Source organism: Nomascus leucogenys, chromosome 1a, assembly GCF_006542625.1.
Source record: "Nomascus leucogenys isolate Asia chromosome 1a, Asia_NLE_v1, whole genome shotgun sequence".
NCBI lineage: Eukaryota > Metazoa > Chordata > Mammalia > Primates > Hylobatidae > Nomascus > Nomascus leucogenys.
In genome coordinates this window covers 17,249,390-17,276,718 of record NC_044381.1, presented here as the reverse complement: position 1 = coordinate 17,276,718, position 27,329 = coordinate 17,249,390, and the positions used below count along the sequence as shown (strand labels likewise).

At 38.9% G+C, this 27,329-nt stretch overlaps 1 protein-coding gene across 2 annotated transcripts in view; it reads left to right on the top strand.

Annotated features, from left to right (window-relative positions):
* Positions 1 to 27,329, top strand: part of BNC2 (basonuclin 2) — a 456,158-nt gene that overhangs the window by 301,508 nt on the left and 127,321 nt on the right. For both annotated transcript variants that reach the window (XM_003260408.2, XM_030817343.1), the window contains one exon: positions 20,827 to 21,062. In XM_003260408.2, the coding sequence (XP_003260456.1) occupies positions 20,827 to 21,062 (236 nt within the window). The remainder of the gene's footprint in view (positions 1 to 20,826; positions 21,063 to 27,329) is intronic.

Sequence of the window (27,329 nt, the reverse complement as noted above, 5' to 3'; positions counted from 1 at the left end):
GGCAACTCTAGACCTGGCTGTCCAATAAGGAAGCCACTGTTACGGCTTTGAACACTTGAAATGTGGCTAGTCCAAATTGAGATGTGTTTGTAGGTATAAAGTGTACACCAAATTTTGGAGCTGTCATCTTATTTAAAAAAAGAATGTAAAATAGTCATTAAGAGTTGTTCTTCCATTGTCTGCATATTGATAATATTGTTTATTTATCGTGTCAAATATGTTTTTAAATGTCACTTTTTTACTGTTTTACTTGAAACTAGAAAAATTAAAATTCTATATCTTGGCTTGAATTATATTTCTTTTCTTTCTTTTTTTTTTTTTTTTTTTGAGACAAGGTCTTGCTCTGTCACCCAGATGCAATGGCGCAATGTCGTCTCATTGCAACTTCCCCTTCCTGGGTTCAAGCAATCCTCCCACCTCAGCCTCCTGAATAGCTGGGACCACAGGTGTGCGCTACCACGCCCAGCTAATTTTTGTATTTTTTGTAGAGATAGGGTTTCATCTTGTTGCCCAGGCTGGTCTCAAGCTCCTAGATGCAAATGATCTTCCCACATTGGCTCCCAAAGCACTGAGACTACAGCTGTGAGCCTCTGTGCCTGGCCATAAATTATATTTCCGTTAGACATGGGAATTGTAGGCTCTAGGTGTGAGAGAATATATTTGGAGAGCTAAAGCCTAGGTTAAAGTGGCTTGGTGGCAGAGTAGTTAGAATTGGTGTGAGAATCCTAACACCTTAAATCCAGGCTCTTGTCCCTTCACTCACCACTGTAAACTCTTTCCCAGTTTTTCGTTACTTTCACGCTTGCTGCACTATTGATCCTGGCCAGTTTTTCCTGTGCCTTGTTCATCAAGAAAGTGGGATTCCCACCCCTTTACTCCCCTCTCCACCACCACTCCCCACCCCCGGAGCAATTAAGTGCTCCCTTCTTTATTTTCTCAACACACTTTGCTGAGACCAGAGGTTTCTGGGTAATACTGATCCTTCCACTGACTTGGAAAGCTCAGGAAGGGCACTTCATCTTTGTGTGCTGGAACCGACTGCAGCATCTCATGTGGTGTGTGGAACAAAGGTTTATTGAAACTCTAAGCTTATGGAAAAGTCTCACTCAGATTCCTAATTGCCATTTGCTTTTCCAGCAGCCTCTTCCCATTTTAAGGTATAAGCACAGCCCACAAACACCTTGTCTTTATCTCCATTTGTGCATTTTTCTTTTCCAGTTCTAATTCTATTTTCACCTTTGCTGTTTCCCTCTGTCTTCAGACAACAAAATAAGTGAAAGGTAAGTGGGAGGTTTTAGTAGCCCAAATATCCAGGAAGTAAATTTTAGAGAAGTTAAATTTGTTTAATCATTAACAGATGTTGGTGTTTTTGTTTTATTCAGAAGATAAGATCTTGAGTGAAATACCTTCTACTTTCCAGTTTTTTTATATTCCTTTGCCTGCAAAAATTTGAGGGTAAGACATTACCCACCCGCCTCCTTTTGGCTAATCATGTTTTCCCCTATCAGTAAAAATTTAAAAACAAATCAACCTCCAACATAAAAGAAAACACCTGTTTGGCTTGGAGAACTTGGCTAGGGAGGTCTTTTTTCTGACATGCCAAAAGCGACCATCACAGGGCCCCTTAAAAAAAAGTCATTTTTTTTCTATATTTCATGTGAGCATTGGCAGAAACTCTGACAAGCAGTTCTTCATATTTTATTATGTTCTTGTCTGCAGAATCTCTGTCAGGCAAAAACCTTGTCAGCGGAAAACCTGTCGTAGGATCAGAGGAGACAAAAACAGGTGTCACACAAGCAGTCAAAACTGAAGGAAAAAAAAGATTAGGCTAAAGAGACAGAGGCAGACAATTACATTAATGCCATTGCTTTTATCTTATAGATGTGTGTTATTATCTCAGGGTGCTGAGTGCGCAATTGCCTCAAAGAAAAGTAGACAGGAGACAAGGGGAAACTTGATAGTTATTAACTGAAGAGGCAGTGTGTCAAAGCTGGATGGGGTTCAAAGTTTTGCAAAGGAAAAAAACTGCAGGCAGCAAGCAACGGCTGTGTGGTTCTGCTTTCGGCTACATAAACCGAGTAGCTATCTAACATTTTCTACTTGGAAACAGATCATAGAAAGAAAAATTAATGAAAGATTTCATTTGGAGTTTTTGGGGGATAACATTTATCCTATATATATGTGACTGAGTCATATAACCTTTTCTCTCTTATAAAATCTTGCTACAATGTGAGACATGGTGAGGCATGAAGACAGGCATTTGTCAGTTCAGCTGTGTTGTTTGGATATATTTAAAACACCTATTATCAACACACTTTTAATTAAAAAAAGCTATTAAGAAGCCCTTTTACTAAGTGTGAACATCTGTATGTGCAAGCTGTAAATTAGGAGATCACATATGTGTGCCTCAGTCAGAGACTAAATGAATTTGGCAAGTGTTTTCTATTACTGGTTTTTAAATACAGTAAAATATCTCAAGGAAAAATTGCTACATTTTACAATTTGTATTGACTCTTTTGATTGTGCCAGTTGGTGCTGATTAATTGAACTTATCTAGTTAGACATTTTCTAATTAGAAATTAAGGTTACTATCATGATCAAATTAGTAAACAGAATTCAAAGCACTAACCAATATTTCCCTTCTGTTTCTTTGTTCACATTATTTCAGGAGACGTCACTTCTTTTCTGAAAGTTTGCGCTCCATTAAATATGTGTGATGATATAAAATACTTTCATTTTGCCAATGGTCTAAATCCCAAAGAGTTTCTGCCTTGTTGATAACTCATACATGTCAAACAGCCCACTAGTAGAGAATGGGATGGTAACTTTAGGTTTCCCTATCTGCTCAATCATATGTTGATCACATTAGTGGAAAAATCAGCAGATACTGCTTTAGTTCTTAACATTTTCTACTTGTGCATTTAAGATTTTGTTAGGTTAGACTTTTCCTAAGCCCTAGGACTGCCCTCTTAACCCGTTTTTATGAGCAAATCTTTACATAGGGTCTTTTTATCCCACCAGTTACTGATACAAAGCAGTTTGATACTTGATATATGCATTAAGCAAATCCAGCAATCCAGAAGAAAACATACATCAGTGCCAAAAGTGTGTGTGATAGCCTAGAGATTTTAAGGGATTACAGTGGGGAAAACGGATTGATTATAGATTTAGAATGAGATTTCAGCCTGAATTCCTGGGGGAAGGAGGAAAAAATACTTGTGATACAAAGGTGACGTTCATTTTTTTTTTTTAAAGACTGAGTATAATAATTTATTTCTTTTAGATATTTCCCTACCAGATGCTGGCTTTTTATATCACAACTCTCAATTTTGAAATATTTTTTCACATGTGATAGTTTAAAGCATATGTTTTATCAAATAGTAAATATGCCTTGCCTTTGCACTTTTTGCTTAACGAAATTCTTATACAGATATATGCTCCTTTAAGAAAATTAAGTCTTTAAAGTGAATAACTGGGGGGTAGGGTGATTATTTTCTTACAGAAGAATTTGTATTTTTGTTTAATAAAAGGATGTACATAGTTAATTCAGGTAGCAAATCTCAATAGTTACTTTTAAAATGAGATATATTTTATAGTCAGTGTACTATGTATTAAATCCATTGATACATAAACTGAATAAAGCAGGGTTTGTGTAGCCAACTTTAAGCTGGCTGAGGCAACTGGAGATTGGATAGAACAGCAGTGGCAATAATAATAATTCCTAAACCTAGTTTCAGCAAGTAGATTCAATTACTAAATCTCTTCTTAGATCTACTGTCAAATTTGCGATAAAATTTTCTCTTTGCCTGTTACCACCTTCATGTGGAGTTGCTGCAAAAGAGCAAAGGTATGCCCCCAAAAGTGGGCCATGTGAGAAAGAAGAAGCAGGAGAATAAGTATAACCAAGAACCTGTTTAATCTACGAGCCAGGAGAGAGAGCTTCTGAACAACCGAGTGGTGAAATACTTTTATGTGTGCCTCAGTCAGACTTTAATGCTTTTCAAAGTCTGTTTTGAGGACTTTATTATGCATAAGGCCACAGGGGGAAATGCCAATCAGTTTGAAATATTGGCTGTATAGTCTCAAGTGGAGCTCAACTTCTATCCTGGACTAATTGTGGGTGTCTATATGCGTATATATATCCACATACCCTGAAAGCTACATGTCAACTGAGGTTGATTAAAATCCGTAGGACAGTGGGGCTTATTGGAACTACTTTTGTCCTTCTTCCCTCCCTACAGTTTGGAATTACATTCATAATAAACCATGAGAGTATTTATACATTATCCCTCATGTATTAAGAGATAAGAAAAAAAAATCAAGGACCATTCACATAGTGTATATAAGGTATAGTAATGTAATGAGGATTTGTAGAGGTTCAGTGGAGTTTATTCATTTTAAAAAACACTGACATGCTATTTGCTGAAGAAAAAAAAATAAACTCTTTGTACATAAGGGTTGACAGTTTTTATCACCACACTTGGGGATCAACTCGTTTAGCTACATATCATTCATTTTCTTCTTATCTTTAAAAAAAAAAAAGCTCTAGAAGCAAGCCTTGGTATTAAATATCCTAATTAATTCAACCTCGACAGTTAGAGTTAGAAAGTTGTGGCTTAAATGGAACATGAGTTATTTTGTACTTAACTTGCTCCCAGTTACATAGTTCTTTCCCCCAGAAGCAGTGAATAAAATGTGCAGATCTAAATATTACTTCAAGTCATAAGAAATTTTTCTCTTAATCACAATTGTTGCCTGCCTTCATGATCTCCTGATTCACTAAAAAGTTTTAATATGTCATCATTGCCCTATATTAATGTTCTCCCCAAGTGTTAAGGCTTTTATTAGGATCTAGCTTAAAGAGTAGACTAAGCCTTTGCCTTGAGCCCTGATGCTCTTGCCTGGTAAGAGAGCTGAGTCTTATAATGGGAAAGGATTGATGTGATAATGATTCCAAAGGGCCCCTTTATGATGAAATTCTAAATACGCAAAATCCCATTAAACCTGTGGAAGTTCATGGGCTAGGTACATTGAAATGACATATCATTATATTGGGTATAGTGTGCTTATTATGAAGTGTGATATAATTGAAAATTATTGGTCATATTAGCGAGAATGAAGAACCACCACCCTCATAAATTCAGAGGTTATGGCCTGGACATTTGAGGTAGGAGTGGTAAAAAATATTCTGTTTGTAAATAAGCAAAACTTTAAAATATGACCCCAGAAATTGCTCCAATAAAAATCTCATCGCTAACAACTTTTAGAACTCTTAAAGTAATCATGGAAAGAGTTTCATAAAAACAATCCCTAAAGACCTGTGTTAAATGTTAATCTATTGGAAATTAAAATAGTAGTCTAGGATCCAGAGCTCCCAAAAGCTGACCACTTGATGCTTGTAATTTGGAATTCTAAAGGGAGTTGAGGCAAGAGACCCGGAGTTCTCGAAACAATTAGCCTTGTAATTTAAGGCTCGCTTGGCTTTCTCCCAAAATAAAAGAATAAGCCTTCTTTTTTAACTTGTAAAATTACTTCAAATTAGCATTAAAATTTTTAAAATATCCAGGGCAGGACTGAAAATTAATGAAATAACGGGTTTCCATTTAGACCCTTTTCATACAGATTTTTAATTGTTTTATTCTACAAAGTAGGTGGTTTTGAAAAATCATTCTACTTCACATACTTCTTATCTTATTGAATGGCTGTTAGCTTCACACTGCCATGCCTGAACAGCTAGATGGACTCCACTGGACCTCAGGACCTGAAATGAGCATATTCCTGTGGAAACCACCTAAGTCACTTGAATTTGACTTTTAAGGAAAGTTGTGTTTAAAAAAAGTTGTGGAAAACTAAGAACTATAAACTATCACTGAGAGCCAATTTTGTAGGATCAGTGAAAAGCACTTTTATACTCTTACATTAAGAAAAAAAAGTATCTGAATATGTTCTTATTTCTGTGACCTTCACAGAAAATATTGGAAGTGAAGTCTGTAGAATTACAGGTTTACATTTATTTTAATTTATTTGAAGGTTTGAGGAGCAATTCCTGTTATTTAAAATAGAAATAAAAAATTGTTATTCACATTTCATGTGATAGATGTGTTCTTTTATAACTACCCCTCACCCACCCCCAGCACTATTTTATACATTTGAAAACTGAATTTTATAAAGGACATTACTTTGTTCTTTAAGTTAGCAGTATAGTTAAAAGTACATATTACTTTACATTTATTACCTATTTTGCATTATGTTTTATACTCATTTTACATTTATATTACATACATTAATGAAGCACAGAAATCCCAGCTGTTGTCCTTATGGCAATTCTGTTCCCACATAAATGAGTTTTCTTCATTCAGACTCAAGTGTCATTTTGGGGTCCTGTGGCTTAGCCACCATGTTCCTTTGGAAAACTATAGTTCTTATCAAAATATTTATTGAAATTATATCCAGGCCTCAATTTCTCCTTTGTTTTATAGCCATAAAATTGCCAGTTTAAGCCTCTGTTTCTAGCATTTTAAGGAAATCTAAGTAAATTATGTCCCATCAGTAACCTCATTCACAGTTTAAGAAGCTTGTATTGTATGAAATTTTTCCTTTTTTCTAATATCCTTATCTTGCAGTTAAAGCTTTTGCTTTTTCCAGATGAAATTCTGCATACTAAAAAGAGGTTAATTGACCCTTTGTTTGTTTTTCCTCCAGGCCTTTTACAAAAGAAAAATAATCCTTTCTTTATAGATGCTCTTCTCACAGTCTTACTGTGTGACTGTTCTCTGACCCCTTTCCAGGGTCTATACTACACCTTTTTCTATAGCTATAAGGCCATCAGTCTAGCATATTGATCACAGATCTAGTGATTTGTGCTACTATTGTAGATGATTTTCATAGTCTGTGTATTATGATTCAGTCTGTGTACCTTGCAATTAAGATTATTTTCCTTAACCATATTAGACTTCTATCCTGTTTTTCTACTAAAAGTGCATTGTAATCTCCCAAATAACACTTGACCTAGTAAGAAAGAAAATATGCCAAGTTTACTCAGAATTCCTGCTTAGCCAGCAGCGCCACCTTACCTTCCAAATTGCCTTAATTACCCACCTTCACTTATTCTGTGAGGGGGTGCTGTCAAAAACAAAAGAAGGGTTGAGAAAGGGACATGGATGAAATTAAGAATTTGGTGGCATGGTGGAATCATACATTTACCCTTCCAGTGAAAATAGAATAATGGCTTTTTATTCTATTATATACACTTAACTGTGTTCATCCATCCAACAATATGATTACTCAACACTCTTGAGTGATTTTGTTTCAGGTATGGTTGCTGCTCAAAATCAAGGTCTTGAGATAAGTAGGAACATAAGTGATCCCAGGAAATGGTAGAGTCCATTTCCTCTTATATGAGGGAGCCTCTCTAAGCTACATGGAAAAAGAAAATAGAATATACATTGAAACGGGAAAGAAAAGGTAGTCAGAGGAGTTAATAAGAAAAAAGAAAGACACTTGAACAGCGTTGAAAGTAAACATTCTGAGAAAATACAGCTTTACGGATGGAACCTCGCTTATCTCTCTGGCGTCATCTTGGGTTCTTCTCTTGTTCATATCCTTGCCGAATTGGCTTTGCCTGGAATACCCGACCCCCACCCCACTGAAATTATGTTCTCATGTCACATACCCAGTGTGTAATTTTGTGTGTTAATGTGTTTTTTTGTTTTTTGCTTTTTTTTTTTTTTTTTTTTTGAGATGGGGCTCATTCTTTTGCTTAGGCTGGAGTGCAGTGGCTCAATCTTCGCTCACTGCAGCCTCAACCTTCCAGGCTCAAGTGATCCTCCCATCTCAGCCTCCCAAGGATCTGAGAGTATAGGTGCGCACCACAATGCTTGGCTAATTTTTGTATTTTTTGTAGAGACGGGGTCTCACCATGTTGCTCAGGCTGATCTCAAACTCGAGCTCAAGTGACCCACCCACCTCAGCCTCCCAAAGTGCTGGATTACAGGCATGAGCCACTGTGCCCTGCAGTGTAATTTTTAAAAGTCTGTTTTCTTCACTAGTGTATTAACTTCAAGTGGGCCCAAATCATAGCTGTTTTGTTCTTCACTAAATCTCTAAAACCTAGCATGGGACAGGAAATACACATTTAGTGACCAAATAGTAAAGTGCTAGTAATATGTGAAAGCGCTGGGAACCTCACTTTGGGCAGATCAGAGGGTCCATGTCAGAGAGTTACTAGGCTGGAAAGTAAATCAATCTGTCCAAGGTCCTCTGGCCCAGGTTAAGGATTTTGTGTGTGGGCGAGAGAGAAGTGGGGTAGTTAGGTGTGTGAAGAGGCTGGGGTCATCATTGGAAATTTTGAACAGAGAAAAGACTTACTTTAAGCAGTATTTTGAGAAGATTGACTTGGTTTTATTTAGCACATAATAGGCCAGTGAGAACAGAGAGAAACCAAATCAGTTAGGAGCCCTTGGAGTAATGAAGTTACGAAGGTCTAAAAGCCTGCTCTAAAATGGTATAAATTAGACTAGAAAGAAGAAATTGATCCAGGAAAAACCTCAATGGAAGAGTTTAAAGTGATTAAGGATGATGATGACCTAGGGAAGCAAGGGAAACTAGTCAGAGATAATTTTGAATGTTCTTGCTAGATAATGTTAAGGGAGGCAACACTGCCACCAAGATAGAAACTTTTATCTACAGTATGACCTCAACTATATAAAGTTGTGTATTGAGAAAAGTAGATGTAGATACATCAACATGTGGACAATCGTTGTTTTGGGTGGTGGGATTACGGATAATTGTCTTTTTGTTTTCCTTTTTCTTGAATTTAGAACATTTTCTCAATGAGCACCTGTGAGAAAATGACACACGAAAAAGTCTGGTTTCAAATATTTTGGCCTAGTTTCCTAGTTCTACCTCTCACAGCAAAAGGAGTCAAGTATGTGTTTGGAGTTGAGCTTGGGCAGAGCTAAATTTAAAGGTTAGGGATCATCTGCATAGTGTAGCAATAGTTGGATTCCTATGGGCAAATTATCACAGGAGGGCAGCTGGAGCGGCAGTTTGTCTGGAAACCTGATGTTTCCTCTGAATATCGTTGATTTTGCCTCCAGATCTTCCAAACTGGGAAATCCCAATCATTTTGTGGCTGTGCCTCATCTTCACTACAAGCATCTGTGTTTCCTCCTACTTCTTAGCTTGGTCTTGATTTTATGCTTTCTTCTCCTTTCTCCTTACATTAAGATTGTGGTCTTCAAGTCACTGGCTTCCTTTTACTTAAAATAATTTTGAAAACTAAGGACTACCCTAACATTCTCGTATGCTGAGTTACTTGCCAATATCTTACAGCAAGTAAGTGGCAGAGCTGGGATTAGACTCCGGCCCTAGAGACTCTTGTCTTCAATCTGGAAGACAACGAGCACCTTTTAAAAGCACTGGAAACATGAAATCATTGCTTTCTGTCATTATTTTTTAAACTTAACTATTGTTTCCAATCCTTTTCCCACAAATAACATTACCATAAATGTTCACTGGAAAGTCTTTTATTAGTTAACATGCATGCCTACAATGAAAATTAATAAAATATCTAGAAATAGAAAGTTTATTTTAAAAATTGTCATCACAGTGATAAAATCCAAGCAATATAAATATTACAAATTTTAACAATTCGTTAAACATAAAGTGGATTTTTGTTAGAAATGTATCTGTCAGTGAAGTATCTGTCAGTGAAATAGATGGGACTATAAATTTTTTTTCTTCGCAGATTAGTTCATGTATCCATGTATGAATAGTACTTATTACAAAAAAGAGAAAAGTTACACTATCAGTTCTGTTCCCAGTTTTCATTTCTACAGCTCTAACTGCTGAGACATCTGTTCACGTGAATACATGGGACTAGGAGGTTTGTTATCACATTGTCATTCATTTCTTAGAAGTCATTTCAAGTTGTATGCCAAAAATTACACAGCACTTGATTGGTTTGCTAAAAGCAAAGAAATTGAAACCATCCATCCTACGTATTACTCAGGTATTGTTATAGTCATTTCTTTTTCAATTTATGGAAAAGGGCTTTAAGAAATTATATCAAATAATGATTTATTTTTATTTTTTTGGTAGATACAGGGTTTCGCTCTGTTGGCCAGGCTGGTCTCGAACTCTTGGCCTCAAGTGATCTGTCCTTCTAGGCCTCCCAAAGTGCTGGGATTATAGGCATGAGCCACCAAGTCCTGCCCTATACATTTAATTGTTAGTTTTCAGTTTAGAGGCGTGTTGTTTATCCCTGTATACCCAGAAAAGATTGAGAAAATAAAAATACTGTATTAGTTTTTAACTCAAATAACTTCTGCAATTTTTTTAACAAAATGCTTTTATCTTACTGTTGCAGACTTAGCTATCTTAATTGATGAAAATTTCCACCAGGTAGCCTAATTGGCAAATCCAATGATATGGTCAAATGATCATATTTGATCAGTGAGGCTGACAAATCTGACTTAATTTTTATTAGAAAAAGCTGAGTTCATATTTCAGTTCAAATAAATGCACTTTGAGAAAACTTATAAAAACATATCAATAAGTTATGGAATGCATCTTTTATGATACATTACTAAAACAGTCCAGAATAAAATGTGGTGCTAGTAAAATTTATTTATTCAGCTTATAATAGACATGCTATTTCTCATTACTTAATTAGTAATTATGTACTATAAAATATAACTTATTTATTAAATCAGAAGTATGTTAGAAGTCATGATATCACTTTTATAAATATGGTTCCATGTGTATCACACAATTTAGTGTTGGACTTTAGGAAAAAATTAGGTAAGAGTAATATATAAAAATATTTATCAATTTTGCTAGATATCATGACCAAACTGTTTTTATATGTTTAATGAAAGAGGAACTTACATACTTGCTAAAAATTAAGTGCTTTGACATTCGGATTATAATTTATTCTGTTATTTTTATTAGTATGTAGAAGGTATTCAAAATCTTTTAAGATGAAAACGATTAATGATAAATATTTTGCTATTATTTGATTATGTAGGCTATAACTACCTTACTAAATGATAAACATAGTTTCTGAAAGAAATTAGGTAAAATTTCTTAATAAAAATTCACTGTATTCTACAAATTTTTTAGGGACAGGAAAATATTCAAACCAAATTTAAAAGAGTGGGCATCACTTACATTTGCTTAGGGGCTTTTCTTCCCAAGTGATGACGCCTCCTAGGGATGAATGAGTGTTGAAGATAGTTGAAAAGAATATCTTAGCTTTGAATATGTGGAGTTCGAGGAGGGAGACCATTTTCATTATTGGACACTCATGCTTTGCTCGCATAGGATGCTTTGTAAAGAGCAATACATTACTAAAATAGACAAGAATGTAAGAGGAGAGTTCATTATCATTGCCCGTTTTACATGATGTCTGAATTCTGAACATTCCAGCATAGTCCTAAATCCTGTATGAGATCTAGCTACACTTTACTCATCTGTGTATAGTCAGGGAAATATGAGCCTTTATTAATTGTTTTTTGTTTGTTTGTTTTTTGAGACAGGGTCTCACTCTGTTGCTCAGGCTGGAGTGTAGTGGCTCAGTCACGGTTCACTGCAGCTTCGACCTCCGTGGGCTCAAGTGATCCTCCTACCTCAGCTTCCCGAGTAGCTGGGACTACAGGCGTGTGCCACCATGCTCAGCTAATTTTTGTATTTTTTGTAGAGATGGGGTTTCACCATGTTGCCCAGGCTGGTCTCGAACTCCCAGGCTCAAACAATCCACCTGCCTCAGCTTCCCAAAGTGCTGGAATTACAGGTGTGAGCCACTGCAGCTGGCCTATTAATTCTTTTAATAATCAAATTGTGAATTATTTTAGCACTTAGAAGAGTTTTGCACCCTGGGCCAGTGTACCATGTAGAATATAAGCCAAGTATATACCTTTATTTTGTAAAGAAGGAAGCATACAATTTTCAGAAGAGAAACAAGAATGGATAATCTTCATGTACTTGGAGGCCCATTCTCAAGTGGATCAGTTTTAGAGTAAATATGGAACTGCAAGATCTGGAAATTGGGTCCCTGTGTTTGCATACCTCGTGGAAGGCCTTTTTACACCCCGAGCTTAGGCATATTGTACTGAGAAGTCCACTGAATTAAGTCATGTCCCAGTGGAGTAATGCAAAAATGCCCTGCTCTCTTCACTTGGCTCTAAGCCATCCCTGCTCCTGTTTCTATCTCTAATTTTCAGTGTGGTATGTGAGTCGGGGCACATGTGTCATAATCATCTGGGGCAATTTTCAAAGGCTGTGGTTTTTCTTTTCTTTCTTTCTTTCTTTTTTTTTTTTTGAGGCGGAGTTTCACTCTTGTTGCCCAGGTGGAGTGCAGTAGCACAGTCTTGGCTCACTGCCACCTCCGCCTCCCGGGTTCAAGAGATTCTCCTATCTCAGCCTCCCGAGTAGCTGGGATTACAGGTGTCCACCACCACTCCTGGCTAATTTTTGTAGTTTTAGTAGAGATGTGGTTTCACTATATTGGCCGGGCTGGTCACAAACTCCTGACCTCTGGTGATCCCAAAGTGCTGGGATTACAGGCATGAACCACCAAGCCCGGCCACAATTTTCAAAGTTAAAATAACCCTCTTACTTCTGAACTTTCCTACATTAGTTGGTTATGGCTCTGTGGCCAAGGTTCGTCCAGTACCTTCACCAGCCACTGTTCCTGCTGGACAGGTGTTATGTCTCCCATGTGACAACTATTGCTTTAATTAAACTTCTGCACTCTTATCAGAATTTTACATCTAAAACTAAAAATCATTTTTATCTTTTAATCTTTTGCTGTTTAGAGATGGGGTCTCATTCTGTCACCCACGATGGAGTACAGTGCAGGATCATAGCTCACTGCAGCCTCCTGGGCTCAAGTGATCCTCCTGTCTCTGTTGCCTCAAGTAGCTGGGACTATACGCTTGCTCCACCACACTTGTCCTTGTCTGGCTCATTAATTTTTTTTTTTTTTTTTTTTTTTTTTTTGTGGGCATGGTTTCACTGTGTTGTCCAGGCGGATCTCCAATTCCTATCTTCAAGTGATCCTCCCATCTCAGCCTCCCAAAGCATTGAGATTTCAGGCATGAACCACTACACCTACCCATTTTCCTCTTATAGAATGTTTAATACTTTCCTAATCCTATTAACAAGAAATAAAATTATAAGCTTTCCACAGGTCTTTGCCTTTACAAATACAGCTCCTTACTTACAGTCTGCTAATCTGATCTTTTTGGACTAATTTCCAACTATTTTGCTGCAAGCGTTACATTCTTTAGATGATTCCCTAACACATACCCATTAATTCGGTGATTCTCGGAGTATGATCCTGGCCAGTAGCATCAGCATCTTCTGGAGACTTGTTAGAAATGTAGATTCTTGATGCCCAGACCCAGTGAATCAGAAACTCTGGGGGAGGTGGCCCAGCAGTCTGTTTTAACAGGTCCTCCATTTGATTCTGATGCACACAATGAGTGAGAATCACTGCCTTAGTTCCGTCTACCTACAGTACTCTCCTCCTCCTTTCTTGCTTGCTGACTTCCGAGTTAGGAGACTGCATTCCCGGCAGCATTGCCCTCTCTTCTGTGTCCCACGGTACTTTGTCAAATCTTTTTTATGGCATTTATATTGCCTACATCTGTCTGCTTTTGAAGGTGGAGGCCACAGCATAAATTACTTTTGCATCTGCATACAGCACGTACCTCAGAGATAAGTTAATAGGTGCTGGTGAATAAATGAATGTATGCATGAATGAAGGAGAAGAGCATTTTAGGAGGAGTGGTGATCAATAAGGTCAGCTGCTATGGAGAGACTGTGGAGAATAATGAAGGAAAAAAGCTATTGGATTTCACAGAAAGGCAGGTGTTGGTGACCTTTGAAATGCTTGCTTCAGCAGAGTGGTGGGCAAGTAGCCCAGATTGCTGGTAGTTAGGGACTTCCAACATGATGAGGACTTGCAGGTTTCATATTGACTATTTATTCGAACATGAGGTGAAAACAGAATTTTCTTGAGTGAAGTTGCTAAGTGACCTTAGGCCAGTTACCTAACCTGATTGAGCCTATAATCTCAGAATAAGCAGTAATAACAATACTGTGTTTGTATGCTTTTTAATTGAAGGATTAAATGAGCTAATAGCCCCTAGAACAGGGATGTCCAATCTTTTGGCTTCCCTGGGCCACAATGGAAGAAGAATTGGCTTGGGCCACACATAAAATATACTAACACACTAACGATAGCTGATAAGCTAACAATAAATGGCAAAAAAAGTCTCATTTAAGAAACTTTATGAATTTGTGTTGGGCCGCATTCAAAGCCGTCCTGGGCCATGGTTTGGACAAATTTGCTGTAGAATGATACCTGATATGTAGTTGGTACTTAAAGGGTTATTTTCTTTATACTCTTCCTCACCATTATTTTTCCTTATTAATGCTATTGAAGGCATTCATCCCTCTTTGTAAATTTGTACAAGAGGTGAAATTGTTTAGAATACTCTTCATTCCATTCATTGCAGAAATTGTGAATTGCATTCAGCCTGGAACTAACATACTTTTAGTTGAACACCGACCACTACTTTGAAATTATTATTATCATTATTATTATTATTATTATTTGAGATGGAGTCTTGCTCTGTCACCCAGGCTGGAGTGCAGTGGCACAATCTCAGCTCACTGCAACCTCTGCCTCCCGGGTTCAAGCGATTCTCCTGCTTCAACCTCCTGAGTAGAGTAGCTGGGACTACAGGTGCGTGCCACCGTGCCTGGCCAATTTTTGTATTTTTGGTAGAGACATGGTTTCACCATATTGGCCAGGTTGGTCTCGAACTCTTGACCTCATGATCCGCCCGCCTCGGCCTCCCAAAGTGCTGGGATTACAGGCATGAGCCACCATACCTGACCTTGAAATTACTTTTTAATCAGCTAGAAAAGTACCTCAAAGGGTAGTTGTAACGGAACTCTTTTAGTTCCAACTTACAGAACGTGACTTCAAGTAGACAGTGAGAAAAAGGTAGAGGGGAGAGGGAGAGGTAGTGGAGGGACAAGGACAGACAGATTTTGTTGGCTCATATAACAGAAAATTCCAGGGATAGTACCAGCCTCAAAGCACTACCAAATCTTCTGAATCAAACAATATTATCAGTACTAGATATTTGTCAGATCGTCTTGCAGCCTATCTCTTCTTCATGTGATTTGCATTCTCAAGCATATTCATTAGGTACAAATTTAGAGGAAAGAGAAGAAATTCCCAGTAGTTCTAAGTAAATTCCTGGATTCAATCACACTGCCCAGACTTGGGTCACTTGCCTATTCTTGAACCAGTTGTTATGGTCAGGGTGCTGGAGCAGACTGGTTTTCTAGGCCTGGCTAAGGAATATTCAGTTCTATGAAATACTGGTATTGGCTGGGTATGGTGGCTCATGCCTGTAATCCCAACACTTTGGGAGGCCGAGACAGGTGGATCACTTGAGCCCAGAAGTTCGAGACCAGGCTGAACAACATGGGGAAACCCCATCTCTACAAAAAAAAATACAGAAAAGTTAGCTGGGTATGGTGGCATGCACCTCTAGTCCTAGCTACTTGAGAGACTGAGTCCCAGGAGATGGAGGCTTTGGGGAGCCGAGATCTTGCCACTGCACTCCAGCCTGGGTCATAGAGTTAGAACCTGTCTCAACAACAACAACAAAAAACAGAAAAGAAAGAAATACTGGTGTTGAGTGTAAGGGACAAGTTCCCAAAAGGAAATGTAGCTTCTATTACCAGAATGAAGGGGAGTGGACACAGATCAGGCAAAAAATTGGTATCAACTCACTATAGAGAAAAGGGCGTTTCAAACTGTACTTCCAAGGTTCAGCCCACTGAGATACTTAAGCGAGTTGAAGAGAAAAAGGGAGTAATACATGATTGGATGTTCTCTAACCCATGATTACTCCAGCTTCACCTAGAGCAGCTTCACTTTTATATATTTTGTATATGCAACTTCTGGTTAGATTTCATTTGGAAATGAATCTTTTTTTTTTTTTTTTTTTTTTTTTTCCTAAATCCTGTGACGGAGTCTCACTCTGTCGCCCAGGCTAGAGGGCAGTGGTGCAATCTCGGCTCACTACAACCTCCGTCTCCTGGGTTCAAGTCATTCTCTTGCCTCAGCCTTCCAAGTAGCTGGGACTACAGGCATATGCCACCATGCCCGGCTAATTTTTGTATTTTTAGTAAAGATAGGGTTTCCCCATGTTGGCCAGCCTGGTCTCAAACTCCTGACCTCTGGTGATCCGTTCACCTCAACCTCCCAAAGTGCTGGGATTACAGGTGTGAGTCATGGTGCCTGGCCTGAAAATGAATCTTGACAATACCATTGATATGGGACAAATCAGCAGATGGTTAGGCCCATAATATATTGAAGTAGGTGACATCTTTTCCCACTCCATCCTGATGAATGAGTTCTTGACCTACCTTTTCCGCAGCCCCATTGGCCTGACTCATATTCCTCACCCTACAGGATCCATACCTGACTCCTCCACAGTCAGATATATGAAGATCATGAAATTAGGCAGCAGTCCAGTTTTCAGCTTACAGATTTTATGCCACTTAAAAAATCATCATGTATCCTAGTTCTAGGGGTACTTCCCCAAAAGCTGTCACAACTTGGTGACTCGATATGATCGATATGATCTAGTAATTGTAAAGCAGACAATTTTGATATATTCAAGAAATTTGACAAATCATAATCTTTGATGATATGTTTATGCTGAAATTTGCAAGTTAGGCAGTTTATTTTTATTTTTATTTTTTGAGATGGAGTCTCGCTCTGTTGCCAGGCTGGAGTGCAGTGGCGTGATCTTGGCTCATTGCAACCTACACTTCCCGGGTTCAAGCGATTCTCCTGCCTCAGCCTCCTGAGTAGCTGGGACTACAGGCGTGCGCCACCACACCCAGCTAATTTTTGTATTTTTAGTAGAAACAGGGTTTCACCATATTGGCCAGGATGGTCTTGATCTCTTGACCTCGTGATCCACCCGCCTCAGCCTCCCAAAGTGCTGGGATTACAGGTGTGAGCCACTGTGCCTGGCCCAGTTTAGTATTTTTTAAGTCTTCATCTATGGCTCATCTCCTAGGTAACTGCTTCCTAAAGCACACTCTTAGAGCTTTTTTGTGATCTGCTATTGACTTCCATTAAATATCTAGCCCACCTTTTCATCATCATCAGGGCCCAAACAAAGCTGGTGAGGTGTCTGTTTGTGTAAATAAAGTTTGTTTGTTTGCTTGCTTTTGGAGACAGGGTCTTACTCTTCTACCCAGGCTGAAGTGCAGTGGCACAATCATTGCTCCACTGCAGCCTTGACCCCCAGGGCCCAAGCAATCCTCCCACCTCAGCCTCCCAAGTAGCTGGGACTACAGGTGTGCCTGGCTAATTTTTTATTTTTTTGTAGAGACAGGGTTTCACTGTGTTGCCTAAGCTGATCTCAAACTCTTGGGCTCAAGCAATTCTCCTGCCTTGGCCACCCAAAGTGCTTGGATTACAGGTGTGAGCCACTGCACCTGGCCTAAGTACAGTTTTATTGGAACACTGACACACCTAATAGTTTAAGTCTTATCTGTGTATGGCTGCTTTCTTGCTATAACAGCAGAGGTGAATAGGTGTGAAAGAGAATGCATAACCCACAAACCTAAAATATTTACTATCTGGCCATTATAGAATAAGTTGTTGACCTTTGCTGTATATTTATGTGGTTTGTAACAGTTTTTCTACTTTTCTCTTTTTTTTTTTTGAGACAGGGTCTCACTCTGTTGCCCAGGCTGGAATGCAGTGATACAATCATGGCTCACTGCAGCCTGGATCTCCCCTGGGCTCCGATGATCCTCCTACTCCAGCCTCCCGAGTAGCTGGGACCACAGGTGGGCGCCACCATGCCCAGCTAATTTTTCCATTTTTTGTAGAGGTGGGAGTTTCACCACATTGCCCAGGCCAGTCTTGAACTCTTGGCTTAGGCAGTCTGCCATCTCGCCTCCCAAAGTGCTGGGATTACAGGTGTAAACCACCTTGCCCAGCTGTATTCCTACTTACTAACATATGGTATACTTATGAAGAAGAATCAACTAGTGTCCTTATAATATCCTCAGTCTCAGGTGTTCTCAAAAGCATATCTAGGGAAATATTTTTGTTCTTTCTGTGCTCTTTTAATTCTCTAACGATTCTCTCTTTTCTTCTGTACCCTTAACAGTTTAGTCCTCTTCATCTTTAAAACAACCAACCTTGGCCTGGTGTGTTGGCTCACGCCTGTAATCCCAGCACTTTGGGAGGCTGAGGCGGGCAGATCACGAGGTCAGGAGATCGAGACCATCCTGGCTAACACGGTGAAACCCCGCCTCTACTAAAAATACAAAAAAAAAAAAAAAAAAAATTAGCCAGGCGTGGTGGTGGGTGCCTGTAGTCCCAGCTAGTCTGGAGGCTGAGGCAGGAGAATGGCATGAAACTGGGAGGTGGAGCTTGCAGTGAGCTGAGATCGCGCCACTGCACTCCAGCGTGGGCGACAGAGCGAGACTCCATCTTAAAAAAAATAAATAAATAAAACAACCAACATTTTTTAATGAGTGGGAGAGAGAGTGATTATGGTTTTTTTCACCTACAATTTGAACGCATTTGCACACACACCTGCATGTACTTAATGCAGAGATGCAAGGTGCCAAGTACATGCACAAAAATCAGGATTTTGTGTCATTTTATTTCCTTTCTACTGACTCCTGTCAGTTTCATATTTGCTGTTGTCATAGAAGTCTGTTTTGTAAAGAACTATCTGATACGGTTGAGGAGAGCTGATGAAGGGAAATGGAGGAGGAGCAGATCCCCCCGATCTGGTCACTGGATTCTGTTAGCAGAGCAGCCACTCATCAGAAGGCTGAGTAGTTAAGCTGTACTTGAAGAAGAACAGGGATAGTAATACCCCATCCCTGCTTTTTTGCAGTCTAAATGCCCTGTGGAGTGAGAGAAAACTTCAATCCCTAGGCTTGTGAATCCCTTATCTTTCCCAAACGTTAAATTAATTTTTAAGGCTATTTATTCAAAGTTGACTTAACCACTAGAATAGGGAAGATCAGACAAATCAGCTGCAAGAAATGAAGTATGAGAAAACCCGAACTCTTTGACAAAGTATTCCTGGGAGTAAATGTGTTGAATGAAGCCAGCGGGTAAATGATAAGGGCCTTTACACTGTGGATGTTAGAAAGCAATTTATCAAGAGTACATGAACTCTCTGGTGACCACAAGTCAGGAGGAAATGAGAGTGGAGGAGGAGCCCTGAAAAAATACATATGAAATACTAAAAAATCTGTGTGCACGCACTTTTAAATTCCTCCATTATTATGCAGTAATATTGCTGTAGTAAAATAGGAGCTGCTGAGAATGCACATGTAGTGTAGCCCATACCATTAGGGATAAGGTGTTAGGAAAAGCAGCTGAGAAAGGCCACACAGTAGTTTAGAATTTACAGAAACCTTAGGTACATAACTTAGGTGTAGTTATGACTTGAGCCTAGATGTTGGCTGATACTCATTTGCCTGACTCATGAGGTTAGATGACCATCCTTCAGGCTTATGTGTTCATCTTGTTTAATTCCTAAATGGGCATATGCATATAATTCTGACAGTTTTGAATGCCTTTTGTGTTCTCTAAGGAGTTTAGAGTGCCTCTCACTCGTTATCTCACTAATCTTTGCAGCATCTCTTTAAGCCCTACAGATAAGACAGTGTTATTGCTTGAGAAACTGAGGCAAAATGTAATTATATTATCAGCAATAGGGTGTACAGTAACTCAGATATGGATGGGAACTAGAATTTATGACCTTATTTTGGCATTTAGTTCTAGAGAAGAGATGGCGTTTCTTAAATTTGAGGAGAAAAAGCACCCAATTGTTGAAATTTTCATTTTATTAAAAGTGTTTACTCTGAGAATGGCCATCCTCAGCTTTTTCTGCTGAGATAATACAGTTAGCTGAAAATACACCAGAAATTCCCAAATGTTGGTTTGTCATTTGTTTCCATTTTCATCTATACCTTTAGAGCTATTAACAAAGTGACTTGTTCTTTCTTTTTAAAATTATGACTTTCATTTTCCTTTTTATCCTGAACAACTTTCAGAAAACATGCCAGTGAACACAAAAGCTATCTAACAGGTGACTAACGAGAGAAATTGGGAGAACTAGGTTTTTGGATAACCCCCTATAGCTGATATTACTTGACTTAAATTACTAGCCCTCCACACAGATGTCAGCTTTCCTTATTCCCTCCAAATTAGGTCTTTCATCCCTATCGTCTAAAGAACACTCTCTTCCTCTTCTTTAGCCATTCAGGTATTATAAGGGGTGAATCTTATTCAGAAAAGTGATATTGACTGAGCCTCCCCGTATGGCATGAGTTAGGAATTGTTTTGTTTTGTTTTTGGTGGGGGGTAGGGGACACCATCGTAACTTGGGTTGAAACACAGTTCAGTTAACAAATCAATGAGGTCTTTAGCACCAGCCACGGTCATTTAAAAACATCCTCAGTGGCCCTTTATCTTAAAGTTGAATGTGTTTTGTATTTGTTGTTGCCTGCAATTTATAAACACATCGAATTTAAAAAATAGGAAAGAAAAGGGGTAGAACAGAAAGGAGGTGTCAGAGAACTATTTTCTTTGCAAGATCCTGCTTAAACACCTATGGCGAACATTCATGTGTAGAAATGGAGCCCTGGTAACTTCCAGCAATATTTCTAACTCCTATTCTCTCTCTTTATCTCTTTATTTTCAACACCCCCATCTCTGGAACTTTGGCGGGACCACCACAGCCTTGGATAAGCTCAGCACGCAGCACCTGTACCACCCCACCCAAGTGGAGATTGTGCAGTCCAACGTCGTGTTTGACATCAGCAGCCTGATGCTCTATGGGACACAAGCGGTGCCTGTGCGGCTAAAGATCCTGCTGGACCGTCTCTTCAGTGTCCTGAAGCAAGAGGAGGTACTGCACATACTGCATGGCCTTGGCTGGACTCTGCGGGACTATGTCCGAGGATACATCCTTCAGGTAGGGGGAGGACTTGAACGCCGCTGGTGTCCGGGGCCGACTGTGGGTGGGGAAGGGTAAGAGCCCTTGGCAAACCTCGCAGGAGGGGCTGCACACCCTCCTCTGGTTAAAGTGGTCATTTCAGCAGGATTGTCAGGGAAGGGGAAAGGAGAGAGACAAAGCAGTCCACTGTCGGGCCTCAGGGTGTATTAGAAGGAAAACTTGGCGTCTTGACTTGCGTTACCTTTGTTTGCACCTTTTTGAATTCAACTCTTTCTCTACAACATAGGCTTTCTGGCTTCTCCAACAAGTCTTATTATCACCCTATTAAAAAGGAGGGCTCTTTGAGGCGGGTAATGGGTGTGTGAAAATCTGAGATTACCCTTCACTTGGGTTTATCAGGGCTTTTTCTCATACTGGGTTTGCAGGTACGGTGTTTTTCTTGGTTGTCTTTGTACCTAAAGGTACACATTTTACTATTTATTGTTTTTTCAGCCAACTCAAAGGTAGAACTATAATCCATATAAACTTATATAACCGGTAAACCCTCACACGATAGCCTTCAGATTTCTACATTCGCAAACACACAGACATGGTTTCAGATTTGGTCTTTGCAGAACCTGTTCTTCTAGCCTTGAGTGTCTCTTTTGTATCAATGGCACTTCTGACCTGGTAAGGGCTTTAAGAGTTTTCTGGGAGGCCCACAGCCTTCATGCACCCCCATCTCCCATCCCTCCCTTTCTTCATCTCATTTTTGCAATGTGTCATGTGTCATTTGCATTGTATACTTCGCCTCTGAAATGTGTTTATGGCTGTCTGTCTTCCTACAACCCTTGAGGGGTCAATGTTGAGAACAGCATTTTGGGAGACCCCAGGATCCAAAGAGGCTACACTGGATGATGAAGAATTACCCCTCTCGCCGAAGGAGATCTCAATTTGAGCAGGTAGAATCTGAAGCAATTTTTCAAATTTCCCATGAGGTTAATATCAGGAGTCATGACCCCTTCAAAAACAATTGGTTTTGGCCACGCCAGCCTTGTACAGTGCTAGACACATCTCCCCTGTTTACTCCCTGAACTACTGTGTGTTACATGAAGGGCATTAGCTGCCAGCTTGGCATGTGAGGAGTGGGGAGCCTCAGTCTACCTCTCGTTTTAACCTGGCATCAGTACACACAGATTCTTGTCATTTTCCTGTGTGGTACCTCCAGCTGTTAGCTGGGACAGGAGAGCAGTGGAAGGATAGTGAGTAGACGTAGGGAAAGGTAAGGGAGGTGGAATAACCTGTCTGCTCTCAGAATAGAATGGCATCTTAATTTAGTGAGAATCTCAACTGAGAAGACACAGAAAATTTGGCCCTCAAAAGATGAGATGATGGTGATAATAGTAGCAATTATATATTACGTTTTCAGTTTATAGAGCATGTTTACAAGCATTATCTCATTTGCCTCAGGATGGGGACATTTCAGTGGGTTAAAGTAGGAAGATAAGTCTTGGACGGTCAGGGGGCATGAGGGGGAACAAGATCTAGGAGGAAGAGGCCAGGAAAAATAAATAAGGAACTGGTTTCACAATCCCTGCTTATACTGGCCCCAAGATGCATACAGTGCTACATCTTTCTATAATCATTTCTACAACATGATTATTAATGTCTGCTTTGAATGGATTTTACCCTACACAAAGAGAAAAACCTCTTACAGTTGTTTGTATGGAACTGTTAGCTTGGCTAACAGTCCTTTCTTTATTCCAAACCAACAAGTGTTTTGCCCCAATCTGGTACCATCTTTATTACCTCCACTATGCTGCTTATACTTCTGTCATTAATATTGTATTTCAGTTTCATGTGTATTTGTTGCCTAAGATATTTACACCTGTATACCTATGCAGAGACACAAGCATATACATTGTATCTTTCTGTCCAAACAAATAGGTATGTGCAGGGCTATGCCGATTTGCCATTTTAACAAAGCTCAGGTAGCACTTTGATAGCAGTAAACATAAAGCCTGATAATGTTTCTGTGTTATGGTCCTATTGTTCTGCCTTGGCCAGTGCCTGTTTTTTATTTTACTTGAAATAATTATTTAGATGTTAGTTTTTCCCCAACTTGTGAACATATCTCTAATGCAAGTATAAAAAATGTAAATGTACTCTGTATTTCTTTTTGTATGAGGGCCCAGTATTTAGCAGGGGTGTCAAATCTTTTGGCTTCCTGGGCCACGTTGGAAGAAAAATTGTTTTGGGCCACACATAAAATATACTAACAATAGCTGATGAGCTTAAAAAAAAGTCTCATAATGTTTTAAGAAAGTTTACAAATTTGTGTTGGGCCACATTCGGAGCCTTCATGGGCCACATGCAGCCCGTGGGCTGTGGATTGGACAAGCTTGATTTAAAGATACAAAATTGCAAGAGAAATTAAGTTTGAGAGGAAAACCAGGAACTAAAATTTATAAATCTCCTATTTTATGGTGAAATACTGCATATAGAGAGCATTTTCATTTATTGTAATACTTATAATTAATTTTTATTATTTTAATATAGATTTTGACAGTCTCAAATTTAATATAATGTTTCTCCATTCAGAGTCTAAAATTGACATTTTGAGAAAACTATAGATGATTTTTACATTAGAGGAGTTCTAGGTTTAGTTTCTGTCTTGTTTTATTGGTAGAATTGATGTAATATAGATTTTATTTAAATGATGGTTTTTGTCATTCAGCATTTATAATCTACTTGTTCTTTGTTAAAACAGTTCTCGGTTTGGAAAAAAAAGCAAATGGTTCCAGAACACCAAAACTGCTACCACTTATGTAGTGAGAAAATGCTTGTTTTGTTAAGAAAAACGAGAGAGACTGTAAAAGTAAACCCTTTTCTTCTAAAGTAATATTATTTGATAATTGGCCAATATTTTAAAGATTGTATGTGGTAATGATAAGGTGTGCGCAAGTTACTTTGAATATAATTGTGTATGGCATTTTTGTAAAAGTAGGCTATAAAATGTGTGTCCGAAGGCTGTGGAACCCCATAATGCTCTATTAGTGTACAAGTCATTTTATCTGGCTAAAACTCAATTGTCTTGTAGCCCTCAAGGCATCAATTTTAGCATTATTGCTCTCAACAACAGTATATTGAATATTATGTCAGTTAAAGGAGAATAATTATCAAGGCAGGTTAGGGTGGCTGTTAGTCTTACCACATATTGACTTGGTTAGCAGTTGGCTATAGATTGTGTTCCTGGGCAAATGAAGATGTACGGTAAGTTGAACTAGTCAAGCCAGGATATTAATTTAACTCTCTGTGGGACCAAGCCTGCATCCTTTATGTGTACACAGCTACTCGTGCCTTTTGAGATACCTTTAAGTGTGGAAGAATGACAGTTGTCTGATCTGATTTTGAATTTTTGGATGTAGGGGGAAGAGGGGAGCAGAACTTTCAAAACTGTGGTTTATGAAGAGGTTATTATTAGAAAAAGGGAGATGATAGTGATGCTACAGATACATTTAAAAGGCTGGCACATCGATCAAAGATCCTGTACTTTTTTTATAAAATTCATTTTCACCTATGTGAGTGTCTATATAATTCACAAGCTAGCCAGTTGGGTATAAAATGCATAACATAACTTGGACTACAACTACTTAAGAAGTCAGGTAATATATTAAGAACCCAATATTCTCCTGTGGACTTATTAAAGTGTTTATTCAGAAAGTACAGAAAGTTAGCTTTTAAGCATTTTCCAGAAAACAACAAAAATGGGAATATGCAATTAGATGCTAAAATCTAAATACAAGGGAGAATATGATGTTTTTTCTACTACTAAAGAATAATTCTGGCCAGATGTGGTGGCTCACACCTGCAAATCCCAGCACTTTCGGAGGCCAAGGCGGGCAAATCACTTGAGGTCAGGAGTTAGAGACCAGCCCGGCCAATATGGTGAAACCTTGTCTCTACTAAAATACAAAAATTAGCCGGGTATGGTGGCATGTGCCTGTTAACCCAGCTACTTGGGAAGCTGAGGCAGGAGAATTGCTTGAACTCGGGAAGCAGAGGTTGCAGTGAGCCAAGATGGTACCATTGCACTCCAGCCTGGGCATTGCAGCGAGACTCCATCTCAAAAGAAAAAAGAAAAAAAAAAAAAAAGAAGAAGAAGAATTCTTAGTTCAGGTCTGTATCTCATGATACATTTATTGACCATGAATGGAAGCAATGGCCCCTCTTTTTTCCTTTCCCCATTTTCCCCTCTGTCCTTGACCCAGGAAATAAGAATACAGGTGATTATCATTGTTGAATTTAGTTATTTAAAAATCAAGTTTTCATAGTTTCTTTCAGTTTGAACGTATAACTGACTTGCCTGGGCTCGTCCACCAGCCTGTCTGTGGAAATCTCCTCATTTGCAGGTGGGTCCTGCCAGAATTCAGAGAAGCAGTTGAGACACCCTGAATATTTAGCTGAGATGTCAACAGCCTTATAAGAAGAGTGGTATTAATGCCCCTCTCAACTCTCCTGTGTCTTACCAACACGAATGGGGCCATCCATCTTTAAGAGGTCCAGCTTTAGATTTGGGAGTAACTACATACTGGATCCGTCTCTTAAGTTTCATGATACACATTAGTATAACACAGGCTCTCAGGAGATCTAGGGTATGAGCCTGTGAGAGTAGGGAAGTAGCTTTCTCCAACCCTTCCCACTTCATAACCTCTTCCCTTCAAGCTCATTTGAAGTACTTAGTTCCTGAACACACTCAGCTCTTCTCCCACATGAGCTATTTGCATGTAAGGTTTCTTCTGCCTGGAATACCTTACTTGTGTCTCTGCGTGGGTAATTTCTTCTCTTTTAGGCATCAGCCAAAGTCTCACTTTCTTACAGAGGACATCTTAGCCAATGTAGGTCTTTTCTAGTATAGCTATATCTTAGGACTCTGTTTCCTTCAAACTCCTATCACAATTTAAAATTAGTCAACTAAGTCAACTGTTAAAATGTTTATTTTTCTGGCCTTCTCACTAGGGAACGACACAAATGCAGAGCACTCAGTAAGTGTTTGTTAAGTGAATGGCTAAGGAAACCTGTTTAGCTTGGTATAGCTTGATGTTTCACCATGGAACTCATGGAATAGCCAGTAACTTCAGTTTGTCAAAAGGCCCTTAGTTTCTTCTCCAGGCTTCCTAAGGACTGACTGCTATAGCAGTAGCTGGGCTGTTGAGGGCAATAAGAAGAAAAGTAAAGGCTCCCATGCCTTCTAGCTAGTGGTCTGTGTAGAGTAAGTGTTTTGTGGTATCCATGTGGTAGAAAACATCAATATTAAGCAAACACTTGTATTTAAACAGCTCTTTGCAGAGCAAGTTCATGTAAGTTACCTCTTTTCCTCCTCTTACACCATCCTCTATAGATATTGCCAATGAATTAACATTTGGTATAGTTGAGGCTCAAATAAGTGACTTTCCGCTGATCACAGAAGTGTCAATTGGCACAGGTGATACACTGTAAGCTTCCTGAAGATAACACATGTCTCTTACTCATCACTGTAACTCGCTTCCCAGCACCAGCACCCAGGCTTATACATAATAGGGTGTATTAAATATTGGAAGGAGGACATTTTGAAGTTTGATTTGAATTCAAGTCTTTGACTCTATGGGTAATATTCGGATGTTTGTTTTTTGTTTTTAAGGCTACCAGCCTGTGTTTCCAGAATGTAATATGTGAGAGTCTGTAGAGGCAGAGTGGCATGATTTTGGGGAAGAGAGGAGGCCTGAGAGTCTGGAACTGACAGACTAACTTAAGATCTCTTATATTCAGTGGCACACCACATGTCTGACCTTAGGTAAAATTGGGTGAAATGGGTTCCTCTTGTGTGTTCCTTTTCTTGCCTATTTCCTGATACTCCATTTCGTTATCTTTACTCCTGTTCGCTCTCATTTCTGTGACTAAAACCAGATCTGATATTTATCCTTAATGCTTTATTGTAAATTCCGATCTTTGACTTGCCTTTCCAGGGATACATACCTTTTGTAGTTGAGCATGAAAACAAAGGTTTTCTACCTAGTTAGTAAAATTTCAGCTATACCATGTGTGGGGATTGGAAGAGGGATGAAGTAGTCTTTCCTGGGTTTATAAAAGCATTTCAAGTTGGATGGCAAAAGGGCTCTGGATATTGAGACAAGATTGGTTTAAATCTCTAAAACTTTGCCATTCTTAGTCATAGTTTCTTAATCTTTAAAATTAAGATAACTCCCCATACCTCTCTAAAATTAAGATAACCCTCATGTCTCTACCTTTGAGTGGCTAAAAAGATGA